The sequence below is a fragment of the Prunus avium genome, chromosome 2, assembly GCF_965620075.1.
Source record: "Prunus avium chromosome 2, drPruAviu1.hap1.1, whole genome shotgun sequence".
Lineage (NCBI taxonomy): Eukaryota > Viridiplantae > Streptophyta > Magnoliopsida > Rosales > Rosaceae > Prunus > Prunus avium.
In genome coordinates this window covers 40,156,582-40,176,880 of record NC_142285.1, presented here as the reverse complement: position 1 = coordinate 40,176,880, position 20,299 = coordinate 40,156,582, and the positions used below count along the sequence as shown (strand labels likewise).

Here is a 20,299-nt window from a genome sequence, read left to right as displayed (position 1 = left end):
ACAACAACAGTTAATATGGGACTCAGTGTGTAGCAGGCTCATCTTTGGACAAAAACACAAAGCAGATGAAGTGTTGTTTATGTACATTTTAGCATATAAAATCATAGGTCCTCCTCATAGTTATTCTCGTTGTCTTTGTTCTCTATGTAGCATGATTGGCATGAGGAGAAGGGCCCCAAAGATAAGGCTGATGAGCAAACGACAGGAAGATATAGAAATAAGATTTAATATTTTGGCTGTTAAACTTCTTTTAACGTTTTAATTATTCAACGTCGGCGTCGAAACTTTCAGATCATAACAGTATGATTAATCAGCTCTTAATCTTGTGCATGCATGGTATTTCTCTTACTAATGCCGGAAAGAGTTGCAAAGTTTGAATTGAATCTCCCGTTGACAAAAAAAAGAAAAGAGAGTATTCGAAAGAGTTCACGACTAACCATTACAGCGGCTAAGACAGACATAGGCACAATTCACAATCCAGTCACAATTCACTCGGTACATGAAAGCGAAGTGCAAAATAGGACTGGTGGAGACTACGTCAGGAATCAGGCACAGATCCATTATTGAACAAGTGCGAGCAGAAGAATATAGAATACTAAGCCTGCAGGCTGCAGCTGACAAACAGGACTGACCTGGTCCAACAGCAAAATAAGACCATGTGCAATAGGAGTTGACTTCAATAAGACAAAGGGCAAAACATATTATCATAATGTAGAACAAAATACAATAATTATAAGACGATAAATTGACACATGGTAAATAATTTGATGATTTATTATTAACTTTGAAAGGGGGAAAATTTACAGTTACAAGGATCATGAAATGTGTTTTCTGATACTCTCTTCCTACTGCTGAGACAAAATCAAAGGGAGCATAAAATTTGTCATTTCCTTGACGGTGTGATTTGCCATTCTACACCACAATGGCTTTTCTGGTAGTGTCATTTCTAAAGCCGCCATCTTTGACAGCAACCAGATACAGAGGACCGCTCCGCTCCCAGAAGAATTTGTCTTCCTAGCTTATTTCTGAAGCTGCAAGCTTCTTGAAAAAACTCACTTGCAGTGGAAGAAAAAGTCGATTGTCATGGTCTGAATTTCCTTTTACCTAAAATCAAATCATGAGACGAAACGACCTAATTGGATTATCATCACACTTGTATCATCCATGGAACCTCTCCCTATTGACAGATCAACAAGCTTCTTACAAGCAGAAAACAGCTCCGGCTTATCGGTACCAACGCATAAAGGGCGAACTACATCTACTGCTTCCTGATTGGTAACCTGTAAGAAATGAAAAGTTCATATTTAGATTCAAACAACTTTGATTGAAGTAATGATTCAAAAGAGAAGAAACATGAAGTGAGATTTGTTGTAAAGTTACCTTGTCCCAAAGACCATCAGAAGCTAACACTAAAAACTCGCATTGGGGGTTTATCCTTAAGATTGTAGTCTCTGGTTCTGCTATCACCCATTGCTTAAGTTGTCGATCTCCAATTGCTCTTGAAACAGCAAGAGAGCCCTGTATTCTCCAAACCCCACGGCAACAATCTACATAACCACCCTGCAACAGGAAAAATTGCAAAATCCAATAAGTGACAAGGTCCATTATGATCTTCCATTTCAATCTTTATTTAGGTGACAATATTAAATTCTCAAGCCCATATGCACAAATTTGAATGCTTACCGTTGTTTCAATCCTAGCTCTTTCGTCTATTCTAGAAGGATGATGATCAGATGTAAGGGCCTCTGCAACACCTCCTCGACTCATAACGGCACGACAGTCACCAGCATTTGAGACCACAAGGTTGCCCTTTTGCATTAGGGCAGTCACACAGCATGCACCACCCCCAACATTCTCCTTCAAAAAATCGATATCAGTGGTTAGATAACCATCTTTGACTGCTTCCACGATTTTCTCTTCACTTCCGCAGGTCAAACGATCCTTAATGTTTCTGTCCATGTTCTTGGCTGCAAATTCGGCTGCTTTTGCCCCTCCATGTCCGTCAAACACACCAAAGAAGGCCTGTCACCATAAAACACATAATCAGCACAAGTTCGCATAGCAAATTCAAAAGAATCCAAAACATAATTCCATATTTTTATGTTTCCCAAATTCTCTAAAACCCCAATTCTTGTTCTCTTAATCTCCATCACCATTTCTTTTCATTTATTTTTGCTTTCTTATTAGTATAATCGTATGGTGCTACGCCCAATTTCAGTACAAAAACAAAAAAGAATTAACTTTATGCTACCATCATTTTAAAAGCGGTCTCTTTGATTATTAATTATAATCAACTTGCTCTCAGCTTAAGCTCAATTCCCCACAAAATTTTGAAACAACCTTATCCAAGCTAAACAAAAAATTGAACTTGATGATACATATATCTTAATCTTTTGAAACCGCGGTAATAAGCAGAGAGCTTCAGCCCTTTCTGTTAAAGAAATTAATTTCCATTTCCACAATTTTCTCAGCAAACAAACATAATTTTGACAAAGCAAAAGAATTACCTGTCTCGAATCATCGCGAAGATCAACAACAGCTGAGTAGCGATCCTCCATGGGACCCCTTCTCCCTCGCTTACAATACACCGAGTAATCATCCTCTTCAACCTCCACCACGTCCACTCTCTCCGCTCCATCAGGCGACTCAACCTTGAAACTCAACGGCGCTACTGGAATATCAATCATCATCGGCCTTTTCCTCTTCAAAGCCAAACCCGAAGGCTCCGTCTTGCAGCCACTTATCTCGTGCCTCTGAAACCGAGACTCTAAAGGCGCTGTAGAAGACGAAGATCGTGACGGCGTAGGAGGCGGGCCATGGAGGACTCTAGGGGAAGAACATGAAGAAGGAGAAGATAAAGATGATGATCTGAAAAAGATGGAAGGAATTTTCGACGGTGAGAAAATCGGAGAGTTTGGCACCACCAAAGCGCAAGACATTTTGTTTCTCTTTGTATCCCTCCCTCTGTTTTTCTTTTTTGCCTCTTTGACTGTATTTCTCTTTGCTTCTCTTGTCTCTGGTTCTGAGTTTATTTCTGTATTTGGTCGATAGCGGAATTTGTATGCTATTTATAAACTATATGGAGGACGGACGAGGTCTTATATCAGTTATTTGAATTGACTTAAGATTGACGAAAAATAGTTGTTGCATCCGTCGCACCACGTAGTATTATCAAATTAAATATGTATAAAATTAAAATAAAATATATTTTATAGTAATAAATAATATACATCTTACAATTAATAACATCAGGCATGATCCGTAACGTTAAAAAGGTTTTCAAAATTGAGATTGAGTCAGACAGTGATGGAGGTGAGTGCATCACACGCTCTCCTCTTAGTAAGGGGCGTGCCTACCGTATCTCTAGAAATATCAAAATTAAACCAATGGAGAAATTTTCTTGTGGAGTGGGTGGTGCTTATTTTTGGACCAGTTTTGTTCAACGGTCAAACATGCCTTTTCGTCTGGTTCTTATTTGTAACACCCTGTCCATATTCGGCATCCCATCCTTTTCCTTTTTTCTTTTTCTTTACGAACGGAAATCTTGCAAAGAACAAAAAGAAAAATAGAATTGCACATGGCAGATTTTGATTGGCGGACGTCGGTGATCAGGGTTTTACGCAGCATCCCTGTTTCCAGCTACAGGCCATCTGTCTACAACTGCAGTCCACAGTCGGTGGCATGCGCGCCAATATTATAATGGACTCCCTTATAAATTATAAAATAAACTCAAGTTATACTTCTTATAAATTTTAATTAGTCTAAGGCTTCTATATTTTGAAGTGATATGGTTTATAAACAGAATTTTTCCGTAAAAGTTACACTAAAGTTCATACTATATATAAATATATTTACAGTCGATGTTTGCAATGCTAGAAGAAACCAACAAAGATGCAAAGACACAAATCGAGATTTGCTTTTTAATTATGTCCACAATAGATCGGCTTCTAATTTTATTTTATTTTATTTTTTCTAATATAAACGATAATTTAAACTATACTGGGATGAGGTTTGTCACACACACAGTATCGTGGTACTCTAAGAGATTCAAATATGACACCACTTATATGCAAGAATCCAACTATATTCCACTAGACTAGACCCGATTGACGCTTCTAATTCATTTTTAATCACATATGTTAATTAAGTCATATGAAATTAAAAAAAAGCTGCAACCGATCTCATTGTTTTTCTTTTGTTCTTTTAGTAGGGGTATGGAAAACGTTTGTGTGTTAAAGCCGTGGATTGACTTTTTGTCTTCTTTTGTGCATCAGAGAGTGTGGTTTGAGTTTGGACTTTGGACCAACTGCTACCTTTGATTGTTTGATCATATATTGCAAGCAAAACTTAGTCCAGTCATTCTCAAACCCTTAACGTGGATCATGAGTTTTAATTATGCATGAAAACAACGTTGTTCATGTGTTATACGAAGGGGAACAAATTTTATTTAACCAAATAATCACTTTATATATTAATTGTCTTTGTCCATAAACTGTAGCTTAAGTGGTAGTGTACGTGTTAAGTGGTCTCTTATATTCATCCACCAATCAGAAAGCAACACGGAGTATAATTAAACACATTAATTAAAACAGCGGCTGAAACACAGTAATACTTTTTTTTTCCAATTTTGCGGCTGCTTTCACTCAGTACACACGTGTTACTCAGGCAAGGTTCCACACAGGATGGCGCATTACGTGTCTCTCCATGTAGGCCCTTTGCCCTACGTGTCAAGTATGTCTTTCCAACTATTGACTCCTCACGTACCACGTGTCATTCGATCCCGTGCCAAGCCGTTTGGTATATATATTTTCCACCTCTCTTCCGGCAGTTAGTAATACAAACTATGAGAACGCCGCCGTTCGTGATAAGTGTTTACCATCTGCGAAAAGTGGTTCCAGTAGTAAGAGAAGTGTCTTCGCAACAGGAAAGGGCTGAGCTTGACGCCAGGGCTAGGCAGGGCCAGACTGTGGTCCTTGGAGGAACTGGTGGCAAAACTCTAGAAGCCCAGGAACACCTTGCTGAAGGTGCGTAAATCTATATATACCTTTGTTGTTTTAACAAGAGCGATTTATAAACTATTCTAATGTCCGGAGAGTTAGTCCGAATTCATGTGCAAAAGGCGGGCATACTAACGCAAATATATACATGCACGCCTACATGTATGTTTGTGTGCTTTCCTTTTTCTGACTTCTTTGTCTGTATTTTGTGTTTTCGTTATTATTTTGGAATGATGGATGATATTAGGGAGGAGCAAAGGCGGGCAGACAAGGAAGAAGCAGATAGGGCATGAAGGGTACCAGGAGATGGGTCGCAAGGGCGGGCTTAGCACAACCGACGAGCCGGGAGGAGAACATGCGGCTCGGGAGGGAATTCCCATTGCTGAGTCTAAATACAAAACCAGATCAAGCTCGACATGATCAGTTCTACAGACCTAGAAGCTACAAGATGATATTTGTAATATATACAAGTGTAGTGTGCACGATAATAGTTGTACGTAGCAGATCTTAATACGGTGTGCATGAGAATAGTTCTATGTAGTAGAGCTTAACAGAGTGTGTGTCTAGGGTTTTATTGATTACTTTTTTGGAAGATTCACTATTATATCCAATATATGAGCTAAAATTATAAAAAAATCATTACATGAAATGGACTTTAGATACACACTCAAAGTCCATTTACAATATAACAAAACGAGCTATAAAAAAAAAGTCAAAATGAATTTGAGTTTTACTTTTTGGAATGGGCTTACGTGACCCATTGGGCTGCTATCTGAGGATGTGCTTTGTCTGGTTGTGGCTAATAGGCCCAGTATGCTGTTGTCAGAAAAAAAATAAGACACCGCGAAAGTCTAAATCCTCACTGGAACAAGCTAATCCACGCAACCAAACGCCTAAAAACTTTAGGGTTTAAAACTCACTCTCCCCAATTCCCACCCGTTGATTCACCAAACACAGCAAAACGAAAAGAAAAAAAGGGCGGGAGAGACAGTCTCTCACTCCACTGAGCTCCATTTTTCTCACTAAGAAATGTCGTCGTCCTTGGGCGTTCGTCACCTCACAGTGCTCGGCGAGTTCAAGCCCTTTGGCTTAATCGCCGAAGCCGTCGACGGAAAGCCTGCCGATAATGTCACCGATAAGTACGATTACTTCCTCTTCGACCCCGAAACCGTTCGAGAAAGAGACGAAACTGACGAAGCATCGGCCTCCGCGTTGAGCGATCGATGTGATCACGAGCTTTTCATCCGAGGAAATCGGTAATTTCTTGCAATTTTTTTCCATTTTCCGAAAATGTGGAATTATGAAATGACTTTATCCGTAATGTTTGTATCAGGATTATATGGTCAACAGGTCCACGAGTCTTTAAGAGGTTCACATTGCCGTCGCCAGTAATCATGGTATTCAAATTTGCTTGAATTTGCTACTTTAGAATGATATAATTTTATGTTGAGAACTATTTGTTTGTAAATTCCAGGCTTGCTGGTGTCGTTTGGGTGATATGACCGAAGCTCTTTTATGCGTTTTACAAATTGCTTCTTTAACAATCTACAACACATCAGGTGTGCAAAATTGATTGTAGATAAATTTCTGAAAAATTAAACAAAATCACCTTCCCATCCTCTTAAACTTAATTTTGATATAGTTTATATTTCTGATAAGAAACTTAATGGTAGATAAATTCCTGAAAAACTGAAGAAAAAAAAAATCGTTTGTGTTCTTTTTTGTTTAATAGGTGAAGTAGTCTCTGTCCCTCTTCCTCGCACCATCAAATCGATATGGCCTCTTCCATTTGGTTTGCTACTTCAGCACGCAGCCGAAGTTAATTCAACTGCACCTGCTCCTCCTTCATCGTCAAATCCTTTGTTTGGCCTACGAGATCTATCCCGTCCTAGGAGAGAAAGTGGACATAGTCCACAGCATAATGTCAATTCTGTAACTGCACTTGACCATATTGCCAAGGGAGAAGCAATTTCAATGTCCTCACATCTAATTCTGAAAGATCCATTGGAAGAACCTCATGTATGCCACTGGACTTTTTACTTAGCTTCCCTATTTTCTGTTTTCCCTTTTTCCTTTATGTATGTTTTTTTTAATCCTCAAAATATTTCAGTTGGCTTATATTGAAGAAAGAGGAAAATTGAACATAATGAAGGAATTTGATGAAACAACTATTTGGACGAGTGATCGGATTCCTCTTATGGCATCTTATAATACAGGTTTCTTAGATGTCTACATTACCGACTCCAATTTGATTTCCCCGTTATTGTATGTTGTGTTATGTTTATATAACGTTGTCACATTTTATGCAGGAAGGATGCAACACTCTGTGTGGGTTGCGGAAACTAGTAATTCTTCTAACCATGAAATGGCAGGTGCTAGTTTATTGGATGCAGTTCCTCCTGGTGTTCTAGCAAAACAGTTCTCATTCCGTAGAATATGGCAAGGCAAGGGTGCCCACACAGCAGCTTGTAAGGTGCCTCTTTTTTGTTATTATTTTATTTTAATTTTTGGGCTTGTACCTTACTTAAGTAAATGTGAGTTTCCCTTTTCTTCTGATTTTAACTGTAAAATGTATTCTAGGTTTTTCTAGCGACGGACGATGATGCAGCTCCTATTATTTGTTTTCTTCACCACGAACAAAAAAAGTTGCTGTGTGTAAGGCTTCAAAGTGTTGAGATAAATAATGAGATTCTCTTTGACATTAAACCTGATATGAGCTGGAGCATACCTGCAGTTGCAGCAGCACCTGTGATTGTTACCCGCCCTAGGTATGGTTGCATTTCATGTTTCATTTTCCTTTTGATTTTTATCTCAAGTCTGTTTGAAAATTTTATGGAATTGATTTTCTCCATTTACTTTTCCAGAGTGAAAGTGGGACTGCTGCCATATTCAGACATGCTTGTTTTGTCTCCGGAAAATGTCCTTCTTCTCTATGTAAGCTATACCAACTTGGTAGCTTATATCCGTTGAGTTACTCATAGTTAATAATATTGTTGACACTCTCTGCAATAGTTCAATTAGTACCTGGAATTGGAATTGGAAATTACTTTCGATTCTTGTAGTAATGAATTGATCAATTGAGAAACTATAGTTTTTTTTATTTTTTTTTATTTTCATAGTTAATAATATTTTTTTTCTTATTGTATGAGTGTAACATTTTGTGCAATCAACTTTTTCTGTTTTTGCAGTCAGGGAAGCACTGCCTATGTAGGTATATGTTGCCTTGTTCATTGAGTAAAGGCCGATTTTCACATAAGTTAGAGTTTCCAGAAACAACATCTGTTTCCCAGGGCCTGAAGATTATAGGATTGGCTGATGCTGTTGAGGGGCGTATCAATGTTACAGTAAATAATGGGCAGGTAATGTGGCTTGCATGTTTATTGTTGTCATCCCTTCTTGATTTCCTATGTTTGTTGTTTAAAGTCAAACTGCCGTCCATATGTTTCAATGTAACATGTACTAGTCATTTTCGATATTTGTAGTGACTGCTGATGTCTTTATCAATTTGAGTTACTTGCTATGAAAGCTTTTTTTTTTTATGGACTTGTTTATTCATTGTTGTCCAGATGTTTCGGTGTGTATTACGTAGAAGCCCTGCATCTTCCCTGGCAAATGATTGCATCACAGCTATGGCTGAGGGACTAAGTTCCAATTTCTACAGCCATTTTCTTAGTCTGCTTTGGAAAGATGGTGACTTGGCTTATCTATCAGAAGCTGATTCTAGTGTTCCCTCAGAATGGGACTCTTTTTGTAGCATTATGATGGAAATTTGTGGATCAAGCGCCACTTCTAAAAAGATTTCAAGTCCAATGCCTCAGTCGTCATGGGAGTTTCTTATTCACAGTAAATTTCACAACAATTACTGCAAACATAACCTTATTACTCAAAATTCTTCTGTCATGTCATTGGATGTGCAAAGACTGGACTCCTCTTGGTTAAATTCAGATGGTACACAAAGGCCAGAAAGAACATTTTACTATGAGCTGTTGATGGAGAGTTTACATTGTTTGCATGCAGTATATGAGAACCTGAAACTGAATAGTCTTCGCAAAAGGTGCGTCTTGTTATCTTTTAATCTTCTTGCTTTTTTCTTTTTTTCAGTGGCATGCTATATTGCATGCACGTGAGATGTAGTGATTCGTGCCAATTGAGTGACTTGGGTGAACCTTTATAAAGTTTTTTGGAAATCGATAGTATAGGTGGAGTGCCTCTTTTGATGTTTTACCTATTTAAGGCGCTTCTTTTATGCTTGCCATGCTAAGTGCAGGACCATTAACATTTTCAGCACTAAAATAAAAGGTTAGGGGTGTTTCAGTTCGCCAATTGTTTACTGGAGAGTTGCATGAGACATGAACTGCTATTGATTCTTCATCTGTTCCTATGGGCATTTCATGTTGAGCTCTTTAACTTTAATTAAACTACAACCTGTCAGGGTGTGTAACCTGGCAAACACATCTTATTGACTTGTGTGTGTGCATGTGTGGTTTTTGTTATTATTTAATTTGTAAATTTGCCTTAAACTGTACTATAATTGCTTTTTAGGGACTTGGAGCTTCTAGGATTCCTATCATGCTATATTGCTAAGTTTTTGGGGGAGGAAAGTTATGTGGACCATTACATTCGTGACTTTCCTGGCCTTTCTGGAAGTGTTGGGATATGTGATACCTCCATTTCACAGGAAAATCCTCCAAGTTTATTCAGATGGCTTGAAAACTGTTTGCTACATGGATATAATTCAGCTAATATCAATGATCTTCCGCCATTGATTTGTAAAGATGGAAGTTCTGTTGTAAGCTGGGCCCGGAAAATAGTCTCATTTTATAGTTTGTTATCTGGTGCTAAACATATAGGGAAGAAACTCTCATCTGGTGTTTACTGCAATATTGCCACGGGATCATACGACACAAACGAGGAACTCACAGTACTGGCAATGGTTGGGGAAAAGTTTGGATTGCAACAGCTTGACTCACTGCCTTCTGGTGTGTCTCTTCCTTTGCGACACGTAAGTAATGCTACATCCATGTAGTTAAGTGTCACTTATTGAAACCACGGAGATCCTAGAATGTTTTGGAAAAAAAGAGAGGACAATTTGCTGTTGTTTTCTTTTACTTTTCTGTGGAAGAAGGGAGTTTTACTTTTGTTTATTTCTGTGTCAGTATTGTAATATTAGTGAGTCTCCTTGTTGCTTTCCTTGTTGTCAAATTTTTTGTATTTTTAACTTTCCATAATCAACAGAATCCTTTATTTCTGTGTTCTATAGGCACTGGGTAAGTGCAGGGAATCTCCTCCGATTGGTTGGCCTGCAGCTGCATATGTTCTTCTTGGTCGGGAAGATTTGGCTTTGTCATATCTGGCACGATCATGCAAATCTAAGGAACTGGAAACCCAAACTAATGTGAATTTAATTTCTATGTCTGCACCTTACATGCTACATCTGCATCCAGTCACCATTCCTTCTGCAGTATCTGATACAATCGGATTTGATAATACCAAGTTTGAGGATGCAGATTCTGCTGATGGGTCTATGACAGATGGTATGGAACATATCTTCAACTCTAGTACACAGTTGCGCTATGGTCGTGATTTGCGACTGAATGAGGTGAATTTTAGTTCTCCTTACCTTAGTTTTCCCTTTAACATGCTATCACTTGGCCTGCATTATTGTGTTGGAGTGGTTGCTCTTTCGTTTATAGTAATTATTGTAATGCATGTGTACTTGTTAGATTTGCTTGTTCTTGTTATGGGTCTTCTAAAGTATCTTCTGAATAGAACTGTACTATACGTGTCTGAAAGAAACTTTTGCTTCCACCAGGTTAGACGGCTCCTGTGCTCTGCAAGACCTGTGGCAATTCAAACATCTGTTAATCCTAGTGCCTCTGATCAGGACCTCCAACAGGTACACCTTATTAGTTATCCATTACTTTTTTTGAACTTTTAGGCATCAACTGTAAACTACTTTGAGGCTGACGTAACTTGACCAACCATTTGTCTAATGGCATCTGTCTCTTTTGGCTTGTATTAAAAGAATGCTGTTAACATAATAAAACTGTTAAGAGTTAATGAACTTTAATCTATCTAATTTGAGTCTTCTTGAGTTTTTCCCCGACCTTGTTTTGCTCTGAAGTGCTGCTGTATCATATCTGTTTATCCAACAAAGGTATCTGCCATGATTTGTGTTGATCATATTCGTTGCGTTGGCAAGTTGAACATGGTTAGATTCAGCTTTTTCATAGTTAAAATATTTGGAAATAAAAAGGTGAAAAAAGGCCAAGTACTTCAGAGATTCTGCATCTGTTTCTGCAGGCCTGTGTGTTGTTTGTGTAGTGATGATGATTTCTTGACTTCTTGTGATGTGTGTTGCGACTTCAGGTGTATTTTTAATTGCTTGTAATAAGCTTAAAAGTATACTTAGTTTATCAGTTCTTTTTCCCCCTTGATTAGTACACGGTCAGTTATTTAATTAAAATTAAAAGAGCTTTGTGATTTTTTTGGTCATCCATTTTACAAACTCATCGTGGCAGATTAAAGGATTGAACGACAATTATTGCATTTGTGAATCATGAAAGCTTTGATATCCCTATTGTTTCCTGCTCAGTGGACATACAATTTTTTTTAATGCCATCTCTGCATTTTCTTGCTGTTCTTCTTTTGTTGTAAAGGCCCAGCTATGGCACCTTGCACAAAGGACCACTGCCCTTCCTTTCGGTCGTGGGGCATTCACTCTTGCAACCATATATACACTTCTGACAGAGGTACCTCTGTTTTTTGTCTGTGTGTTTCTGTTACATCGAATGCTTAAAGTGCACTAACAGATTCTTCTCCCCAACTCCACATTTTCTAGGCCTTTGTAGTCCCAAAGCTTGTTTTAGCAGGTCGGTTGCCTGCCCAGCAAAATGCAACTGTATGTTCAGATTTTCTTTCTTAGCAATGTTGTGTTTATTTACCTCCTGTAAGGCGAGGCGTTTTACATAATGTTTCTCTACGAAAGGTTAATCTGGATCCAAATGTGAGGAATATACAAGAAATCAAATCTTGGCCTGAATTCAACAATGCTGTTGCTGCTGGACTAAGGCTGGCTCCTCTTCAGGTTCTCTCTCCCCTGCTCTCTCTTATCTAAATGGTTTTTGTTAGATCTAAATTTAATAGCACTCATATTATCCTGATTTCTGTATTATGACTTCCATTTTTAATTACCTTTTTTGGTGAGTTATTTGTTTATGTATTGCTTTACCTTGAAATTGTACATAGATATGTGCCTTCATGTTTATGTTTACTATATTGAATTTATTTTCATGCTTCTGTTCATTTCCCCAACATATGTTATATATGTTGTTTTAATATTTATGTGATCTTTCTTGAGTTTTGTGTCTTGTTTTGGCTTTTCATTCCAGGGAAAAATGTCAAGAATGTGGATTATATATAACAAACCAGAGGAGCCAAATGCTATCCATGCTGGACTTATCCTTGCGCTAGGATTACATGGTTATCTGCGTGTCTTAACTATTACGGACATATATCAGTATCTTTATCAGGTGTTGTATTGCACGACTTTCAGTTCTTTATTATCTTCATTTTCAATGCCTTTCAGTTCCTTGAATTGCTGTTTACCTGCTTTTGGTACGTCTTGATTAAAACCTGCTTAATTTAAAACATTTTAGACTCAGTAAATTTTTTTCTACTCAAATTTCTTTTCAACTCTTGTGAATTAAAGTAGTAGAGGTATCATATTGATGGTTCTTACCTGGAATTGTTTGACTTATGGGGGCTTCACTAGATTTGTTTAGAGGCTTTATATAACTTTTTATGCTGGGAAATTTTCAACTGAGAAAGAGAAGTTGATTGCCTAGCCTTTTGTTCCTTGTTGATTGCCATCGTCATTGACATCATCATCATCATTTTCTTTTTCTTCTGCATTTAGTTCTCCAGTTATTGTCTGATTTGCTTACTTGACACTTCAATTTCTTAGGAACATGAAATCACAACTGTTGGCATGATGCTTGGCCTGGCAGCTTCTTATAGAGGGACTATGCAACCAGCAATATCAAAGGTAATGACATATGCCCTTTAAGCACCGGGTGCAACTTATGTTGCTTTTTCAGTTGAAAATTAAAGTAATATAGTGCCTATGCTGTGTGTGGTGTAACCTTATCTTATTACAATTTCATGACAGTGTCTTTATGTTCATATACCTGCTCGAAATCCGCCTTCATTTGAAGTAGAGTTACAGACCCTTGTGCAGGTATCCATCGTGCTATTGTTATTATATTACTCTTGCTACTGGCAAACTTGCATTTCTGCATGCATCTCTGTTACCTCTTTCTCTTGTGCTAGTGTATAATGCTACTGGAATTACTAATTTAATTTTCCTCAACTTTCCGGCTAGTTTTGCATAATGAAGCACTTGATGCTTTGTTTACTAGCATGCCACCTTCATCCTTTTTATTTTTTTTCTTGTTGTAACAGTCAGCAGGTCTAATGTCAGTTGGGCTCCTTTATGAAGGATCAGCACACCCACAAACAATGCAGATTCTCTTGGTTTGCCCTGTTTTTTTTGTTGCTCCACTAGTTTGCACATTTTCTATTACTTAGTAACCTAGTGAATGCATGGTTTGTGTTACAAGATGCATTCATCCTTTGCATGAGATACTATGCCATTTTGTTTTATTCTCTTTAGTGGGTGATTGATGTTAATTGCGCTTTAATCTTATCTTGTTCATAAGATGCCTTGTATCTAACCTTGTATGTTATATGCTCCATTTTAACAGATTGAAATAGGACGTAGAAGTGCAGGGGATAATGTACTTGAAAGGGAGGGTTATGCTGTTTCTGCAGGCTTTGCATTGGGTCTTGTTGCATTGGGTATGAACAGTTATATGCTTATTTCAATTGTGTTGAGATGTGGTCATAACTCTGGATTTTTAATGAAGGTCGTGGAGAAGATGCTCTTGGTTTCATGGACACAATGGTTGATAAATTGTTCCATTATATTGGTGGAAAAGAAGTTTACAATGTATGCTGTTGAATCCATAATTCTTTCATTGCTCTGTGTTATTTTTCAGTTGTGTATAATCTGTACACCAAATGTCTTGCACAAGAATTGCGTCCTACCATTTATTCAATTTGTGGTTATTCTAACATGAAAGTTAACTGTTGATCTGCATCAGGATAGATCCAATTCATCAAAACTATCAGCAGATGAACACAACCGTGCTGCTGCACAGGTTTGAATTTTTCACACTAGCTTTTGTAACCTTTCAATTGCATAACAGTCTTTAGTTTAACCCACTTCTGTGCTGTATTTTTTTGGCAGCTTTTGATATGGACATGTTTTACCCCGTGTTAATATTGTCTTGTAGATGATGGATGGAACTGCAGTAAATGTTGATGCCACTGCACCTGGAGCCACGATTGCTCTTGCTTTAATGTTTTTGAAGGTAATTTCCAGTAAAGATTATACAGATTTGAACAATATATTTCCACTAGCTTATCTGTCTGCATGAAGATTTTCTCATGTAGCTCTTTGTAACAGACTGAATCACAGGCAATTGTGTCTAAGCTCTCTATCCCTCACACACGGTTTGAGTTGCAATATGTGAGGCCTGATTTCATCATGCTTCGTGTCATTGCCCGAAATCTAATAATGTGGAGCAGGTAGTGGGTCTTTCAATAATCTATATAGCTACTTTTCATACATAGTTTGACAATGTTTTATTGTAGGGTTCATCCTTCCCAAGATTGGATACAGTCTCAGATTCCTGATATTGTAAAAAATGGTGTCAATTGCCTTGGGGATGACACTGATGATATTGATGAAATGGATGCTGAAGCATTTGTGCAGGCATATGTCAATATAGTGGCTGGAGCCTGCATTTCTCTTGGTAAGATGTGATTTTAATTTTTTTTATATTGATTTAATGAGAATGGCATTTACTTATGTAGTTGTATCTGACTTGGAGGATATTGATGCAATTTTCATTTTCATTTAATTTCATTAGATATAGTGCTTTTTCTTTGGCAAGCTATAAAGGATATGCCTCCTGCAGTTTTCTGTTCTAATTGTTCAATTATATGATATTTGAGCATATTTAGTTGTATGGTATGAATAGCTGTTTTATTTGGTTACAAACAAAATGATTCTAATGTTTTTTAATAGTTTATTTGTGTTTCGATAAACATGCAAAACTTTAGTAGAAGTTAGACATAAACTTGCTATGTTACTTTTACCTTGAAATCCATTATCTTTTATAAAGGATATGCCTCCTGCAGTTTTCTGTTCTAATTGTTCAATTATATGATATTTGAGCATATTTAGTTGTATGGTATGAATAGCTGTTTTATTTGGTTACAAACAAAATGATTCTAATGTTTTTTAATAGTTTATTTGTGTTTCGATAAACATGCAAAACTTTAGTAGAAGTTAGACATAAACTCGCTATGTTACTTTTACCTTGAAATCCATTATCTTTTATCACGGGCAGGGTTGAGATTCGCTGGTACAAAGAATGGAAATGCTCAGGAGTTACTTTACAACTATGCTGTTTACTTTCTAAATGAGGTCAGACAGTTGGCATGATGTTTCTTAACTTGTAATCATCCATCCATTAGTAGTAAATAATTTATTTTTAGTGTTTGCAGATCAAGCCAGTTGCTGCTACAAGTGGAACCTTCCCAAGGGGATTGTCTCACTATGTCGATCGGGGCACATTGGAGATATGCCTTCATCTTATTGTTCTTTCCCTGTCTGTGGTAATCTTTTCATTCTTCTTTTGTTTTGCTTTCTCTTCTAATATTTTCTGTTATTAATGCCGTCAAGTGTTTGGTGCTAATTCTCTGAGAGAGCAGGTTATGGCTGGTTCTGGACATTTACAAACCTTTAAGCTCTTGAGATTTCTCCGGAACAGAAATTCTGCGGATGGACATGTTAATTATGGTGTTCAGATGGCGGTAAGTCTTCCACTGCTTATTGTCTGATCTCATATTTCTTATACAAATGTTCATTCTTTTGCTTGAAATTTTTTTGACGGCATACCCATTATTGGGCTTGTTGACAAGAAAATCACTGCTCCCCTTGAACATGTGAGTATATGCAAATCTTTATGTGGACAACATTGTGATATTAGCTGCAAATGCTTAAATTTTAAGCTGTTGTTTGTTGGTGGTGTGTTTTGGGAGATATACACAATGCAAAAAGATGTGGGATTCATTGCCCATTCTGCTTCATCCATGCATTCCATCATGTTTACACTGTTGTAATGCCCTTCCAAATGCTGCAGAGTTCATTTACGCAGGAGCTGCTGAGGATTTTATTTTACTTGTGTTTATAATTTTTTCCATAATCATGTTATCAAAAAACATAGTTTGATAAGAAAAGGTGGTTGGTTTTCTCTGAGTCTCATGTAATGTGCAAGAGATGTTTAGCATTTCTATGAAGAATCCTCAATATAAAAATAATGTGAAATGCTTTGAAAGCTCCATCCTCTAAGTCACATTTGACTTTCTACATGATGTACTTTGAGATGAGATGAGATGAGCATTCCTGGGGTTTTTTTTTCTCAAATGAATGGCAGTGGCACTATGTTTGCAATTATACATTTATAATTTGAAAGTCAATTATGTTGAAAGGACTGTATTCTGTTCCAATTTAAATTTTGTTGCATTTGTAACTCTGGTGACTCTAGGTAAGCCTAGCTATTGGGTTCTTGTTCCTTGGGGGAGGAACGCAGACATTTTCAACAAGCAACAGTTCAGTTGCTGCTTTGCTGATTACTCTCTATCCACGTTTGCCTACTGGACCAAATGATAATCGATGCCACCTCCAGGTACAGTAAAATTCAGTGAAGTTTAAAAGGTTTTCTCAGGCATTACATACATCAATAATTGGGTTTGAAAAATTCATTCAATTGTTTATTATATAATATCAGTGGACCAATAAGCAATATTAGTTATTGTGGTACATTGGACAGCTACTGAAATTTGAAGAACTGTCCTTATTTGGATTTTGAATAAAAATGGCCATAAGGAAAAACATTTGATATTTATATATATATATATATATATATATATATATTTCAGTCAGGTGACTTTGATGTCATGCCAATAGAGAGGGATTGCTTCTTCCCCCCATAATATCTGGTTGCTGTTTATTAGTATCATGATTTTATGAAGTGTATTTTCAGGCATTCCGGCACTTGTATGTACTTGCAACGGAAGCTCGTTGGATTCAGACGGTTGATGTTGACACCGGTCTACCTGTGTATGCCCCTCTTGAAGTTACTATAAGGGAAACTGAACATTATGCAGAAACAAGTTTTTGTGAGGTTACACCTTGTCTTCTGCCAGAACGTGCCATTGTAAGTTTTAACAGTTAAGAATAAAGTCAATTCTTTATCTTCCTTCTCTCTCCCCATATAATTGAAGTGAGTATGAGACATATACTTGGGAAAATTTGCTGCTAGCTCTGCATGGAAATTTTCGTCCTCTTGGATTTTCAAGAAAAATATTTGAAGAAATTGTTATATAAAATATTTTAGTTTTTTTACCATGACAATTTTTTACTGGAGCTTTTATGGACCGCCAAATGCAATATATTTATATGCAGATTTTATGTTCCTGTGTGACTTTACGTAATTAATTACCTTGGAAATAAATCTGTCGGCTCTTTTATATATGTTTTAAAAAAAAAAAAATTTAAACTTAGAGCTTTGAGGTTGATGGGTTATTTGATTTTCTGCTGTTTGCAGCTGAAGGCAATACGCATTTGTGGCCCTCGGTATTGGCCGCAAGTAATAGATCTAGTCCCTGAAGGTATGCACTTGTTGCTGCTTGTTTTTGCTAATGTATGCTACTTCCGATAATTTGATTACTTTTAATAGTCAAACAAAAACTTTATTTTTGTTATTTCAAGGCTCTGCAATGTTTAGCTGCGTTCCATGTTTTGTTAAACAGATAAACCTTGGTGGACCCCTGGGGACAAGAATAGCCCATTTAATTCTGGTGTTTTGTATATCAAGAGAAAAGTTGGAGCTTGTTCCTATATTGATGATCCTATAGGGTGTCAGTCACTGCTGTCACGGGCAATGCATAAGGTTAAAAATTCTCTACCACTGGTAAATATGTTTGAGATCTGTCTTGGATGATACTGTGGATACCAAATTGTTCTTTGTCCAGGTGTTTGGTTTGACAAGTTTAAAAGCACGCGATTCATGCTCCACTGGGGACAATGGACCTGGTTCTGTTACTGTTGACCAGTTGGTTGCTACCTTCTCATCTGATCCTAGCTTAATTGCTTTTGCACAACTCTGCTGCGACCCTTCATGGAAGAGCAGGTAAGTATGCAGATTTTTTTTCTTCTTTCTTTTTTCCAGTTTTTAGCTTCACATTTTGCTACCTTCTGTTTCTTTTCTTTTCCATTCTCTCAAATAACCAGTCTTAAAATATATATGCAGATCTGACATTGATTTCCAGGAGTTTTGCTTGCAAGTATTATTCGAGTGTGTGAGCAAGGACAGACCTGCTCTTTTACAGGTAACCATAAAATATGCAAGGATGAGCTTATTTTTCTGTCTTGTCAATTTAAATGAACCTTGAATTACCGAGTTAGTTCTTCCAGTATGGTTGGATGCCAAAAGGGCTGTTATTTGCTTGTACCTGCAGAGAGGTATAGATTGACATTATTTAGATGGGACACATTCAAATGCAACCTGACTTTTGCTTTTCATTTTATTCAATGTCAAGTGGATTATGCTTTTCATTTTAATTAATGCTTATTAGATGCTCCATTTCTTATTGCGACCTTCTTATAATGAACTCGATGTGATCTCCTGAAAATTATGCAGGTCTATTTGTCATTATACACGGCAATTGGATCAATGGCAAGGCAACTTAGCAGTGATTCTGTTGTTTTATGTGACTCACTCGCTATCTCTAATCTTAAGGTGGCATTCTATAGACATTTAAATTCTTCCGACTTATACCTTACATTGCAATGATTCAAAATTGTTTTAATTATGTAGAGTTGAACATTGGTATTATTTTGATGGTGCCCGAGTGAAACTTCGATTACAAAGCCATTTCATAAGGATGATATTTTAAGCCACTTTAGACCAATATGATCACTGATTGAATTAGGATGAGTTGAATATGCAATTTGGATATTAACCAAAGAAAGAAAGAAAGAAAAACAAGTTAAATGTGCAATTGATTAAAATCACATCGATTTTTTTTTCTTTTGTTAATCAATTTTTGTTTTGTCAATGACATAACTTGTTGCACTGTATTTTTTCATCTACCCCCTTCTGCTTGCAGCTTGCACTAGCATACAATGAGGCTTTGCTGAGCGGAAGATTGACCTCTTCAAGAGGTGGCAATGTTCAATCTAACTTTATAGCATGTCTTAGGAAGCAGGTGGAAGAGCTCCTAAACTGTTCTCAGGACTTGAAGGATGATTTCTGTAATTATGTGCATTCCGGGAGGTGGCCGAACGGGGAATCACAGGGAGATAAACGGCGACTACTCCTTTCTTGGTACGTTCAGTGGTTTGGTGTACCGTCTCCATCCGTAATTAAGGTGGCCGTGGAGAAAGTCAAGCCCAAGCTGAAGTCGTCATCTTTGGTCCCTTTATTGCATTTACTATTTCCGAGAACCCACATCAATGCCATTGCTGAGATAGATAAGTTATTTTCATCTTAGGGCAGCCGATGAGGCATGGATGGTACAGACCATTTGTAACAGAATGTTCATCTCCAGACTCCTGGTATGGTCTTGTTCTGTGCTTCCCACTCGAGTAATACTAAATATCGTGGAGCAAATCACATTCATCTGCAAGGCATCGACCCCATCTGTTAACATGGACGGATACAATATCCCCTATCTACATGTATATGTAAAATGACACAATTAAATGTGAAATTTATTTATCTTAGTAGTATCATCTCTCAATCATTGGTTTCAAGATTCGAAATGTCCGATTGTAGATGTGTGAAATTTATTTATTTATTTATTTATTTATAAAAAGATGAGTGAGAAAAGCAAAGAGGGGTTATGAAAACAAAAATTGAAAAATTAACTTAGAATTCTCTTTGCATACTTCACTTATCCTATGCACTAATTGCATCACTTTGAACTCTATCATCATCTTAGGAAAAAAAATCGATAAGCACTTAAATTTCGTTTTATTTTAACCTCTATGTTTAAGCCATTAAAATGATTTTAAACTACTGTAATAAAATGGCATATATACGCATAAACCCCTACTTTTCCATGGAATCTTTAAATAAAAAAAAATCATTTCTCCAATTAATTCA

General features: G+C 37.1%; 3 protein-coding genes across 4 annotated transcripts; 2 read left to right on the top strand and 1 right to left on the bottom strand.

Annotated features, from left to right (window-relative positions):
* Positions 1-745: 745 nt before the first annotated feature.
* PP2C5 (phosphatase 2C5) lies at positions 746-3,059 on the bottom strand. Its single transcript, XM_021949860.2, has 4 exons — positions 2,508-3,059; positions 1,684-2,022; positions 1,381-1,560; positions 746-1,280 (listed from the first exon to the last, which is right to left on the bottom strand). Exons 1-4 carry the CDS (start codon positions 2,937-2,939, stop codon positions 1,116-1,118), a joined length of 1,116 nt encoding a protein of 371 aa, XP_021805552.1. The 5' UTR covers positions 2,940-3,059; the 3' UTR covers positions 746-1,115.
* A 1,766-nt stretch (positions 3,060-4,825) lies between these two features.
* On the top strand, positions 4,826-5,728 carry GEA6 (Stress induced protein). Its single transcript, XM_021949866.2, has 2 exons — positions 4,826-5,024; positions 5,245-5,728. The coding sequence occupies exons 1-2, from the start codon at positions 4,844-4,846 to the stop codon at positions 5,415-5,417; spliced, it is 354 nt and encodes a 117-aa protein (XP_021805558.1). The 5' UTR covers positions 4,826-4,843; the 3' UTR covers positions 5,418-5,728.
* A 178-nt stretch (positions 5,729-5,906) lies between these two features.
* On the top strand, positions 5,907-19,996 carry EMB2771 (E3 ubiquitin ligase). Of its 2 annotated transcripts, XM_088248320.1 has the most exons (38): positions 5,907-6,253; positions 6,331-6,394; positions 6,472-6,556; positions 6,730-7,016; positions 7,108-7,213; positions 7,307-7,470; positions 7,578-7,765; positions 7,862-7,931; positions 8,186-8,356; positions 8,564-9,051; positions 9,540-9,999; positions 10,258-10,596; positions 10,810-10,893; positions 11,657-11,749; positions 11,839-11,898; positions 11,986-12,084; positions 12,389-12,529; positions 12,964-13,044; positions 13,168-13,236; positions 13,461-13,532; positions 13,763-13,856; positions 13,925-14,007; positions 14,162-14,218; positions 14,354-14,431; positions 14,527-14,648; positions 14,715-14,875; positions 15,476-15,552; positions 15,633-15,743; positions 15,840-15,941; positions 16,676-16,816; positions 17,174-17,347; positions 17,738-17,801; positions 17,943-18,082; positions 18,165-18,322; positions 18,443-18,521; positions 18,833-18,931; positions 19,302-19,519; positions 19,691-19,996. In XM_088248320.1, the coding sequence occupies exons 1-38, from the start codon at positions 6,027-6,029 to the stop codon at positions 19,695-19,697; spliced, it is 5,313 nt and encodes a 1,770-aa protein (XP_088104446.1). In that variant the 5' UTR covers positions 5,907-6,026; the 3' UTR covers positions 19,698-19,996. The 2 variants fall into 2 exon arrangements, with proteins under 2 accessions (XP_088104446.1, XP_021805624.2); XM_021949932.2 differs by having other exon boundaries at positions 5,909-6,253; positions 19,302-19,996.
* Positions 19,997-20,299: the final 303 nt, after the last annotated feature.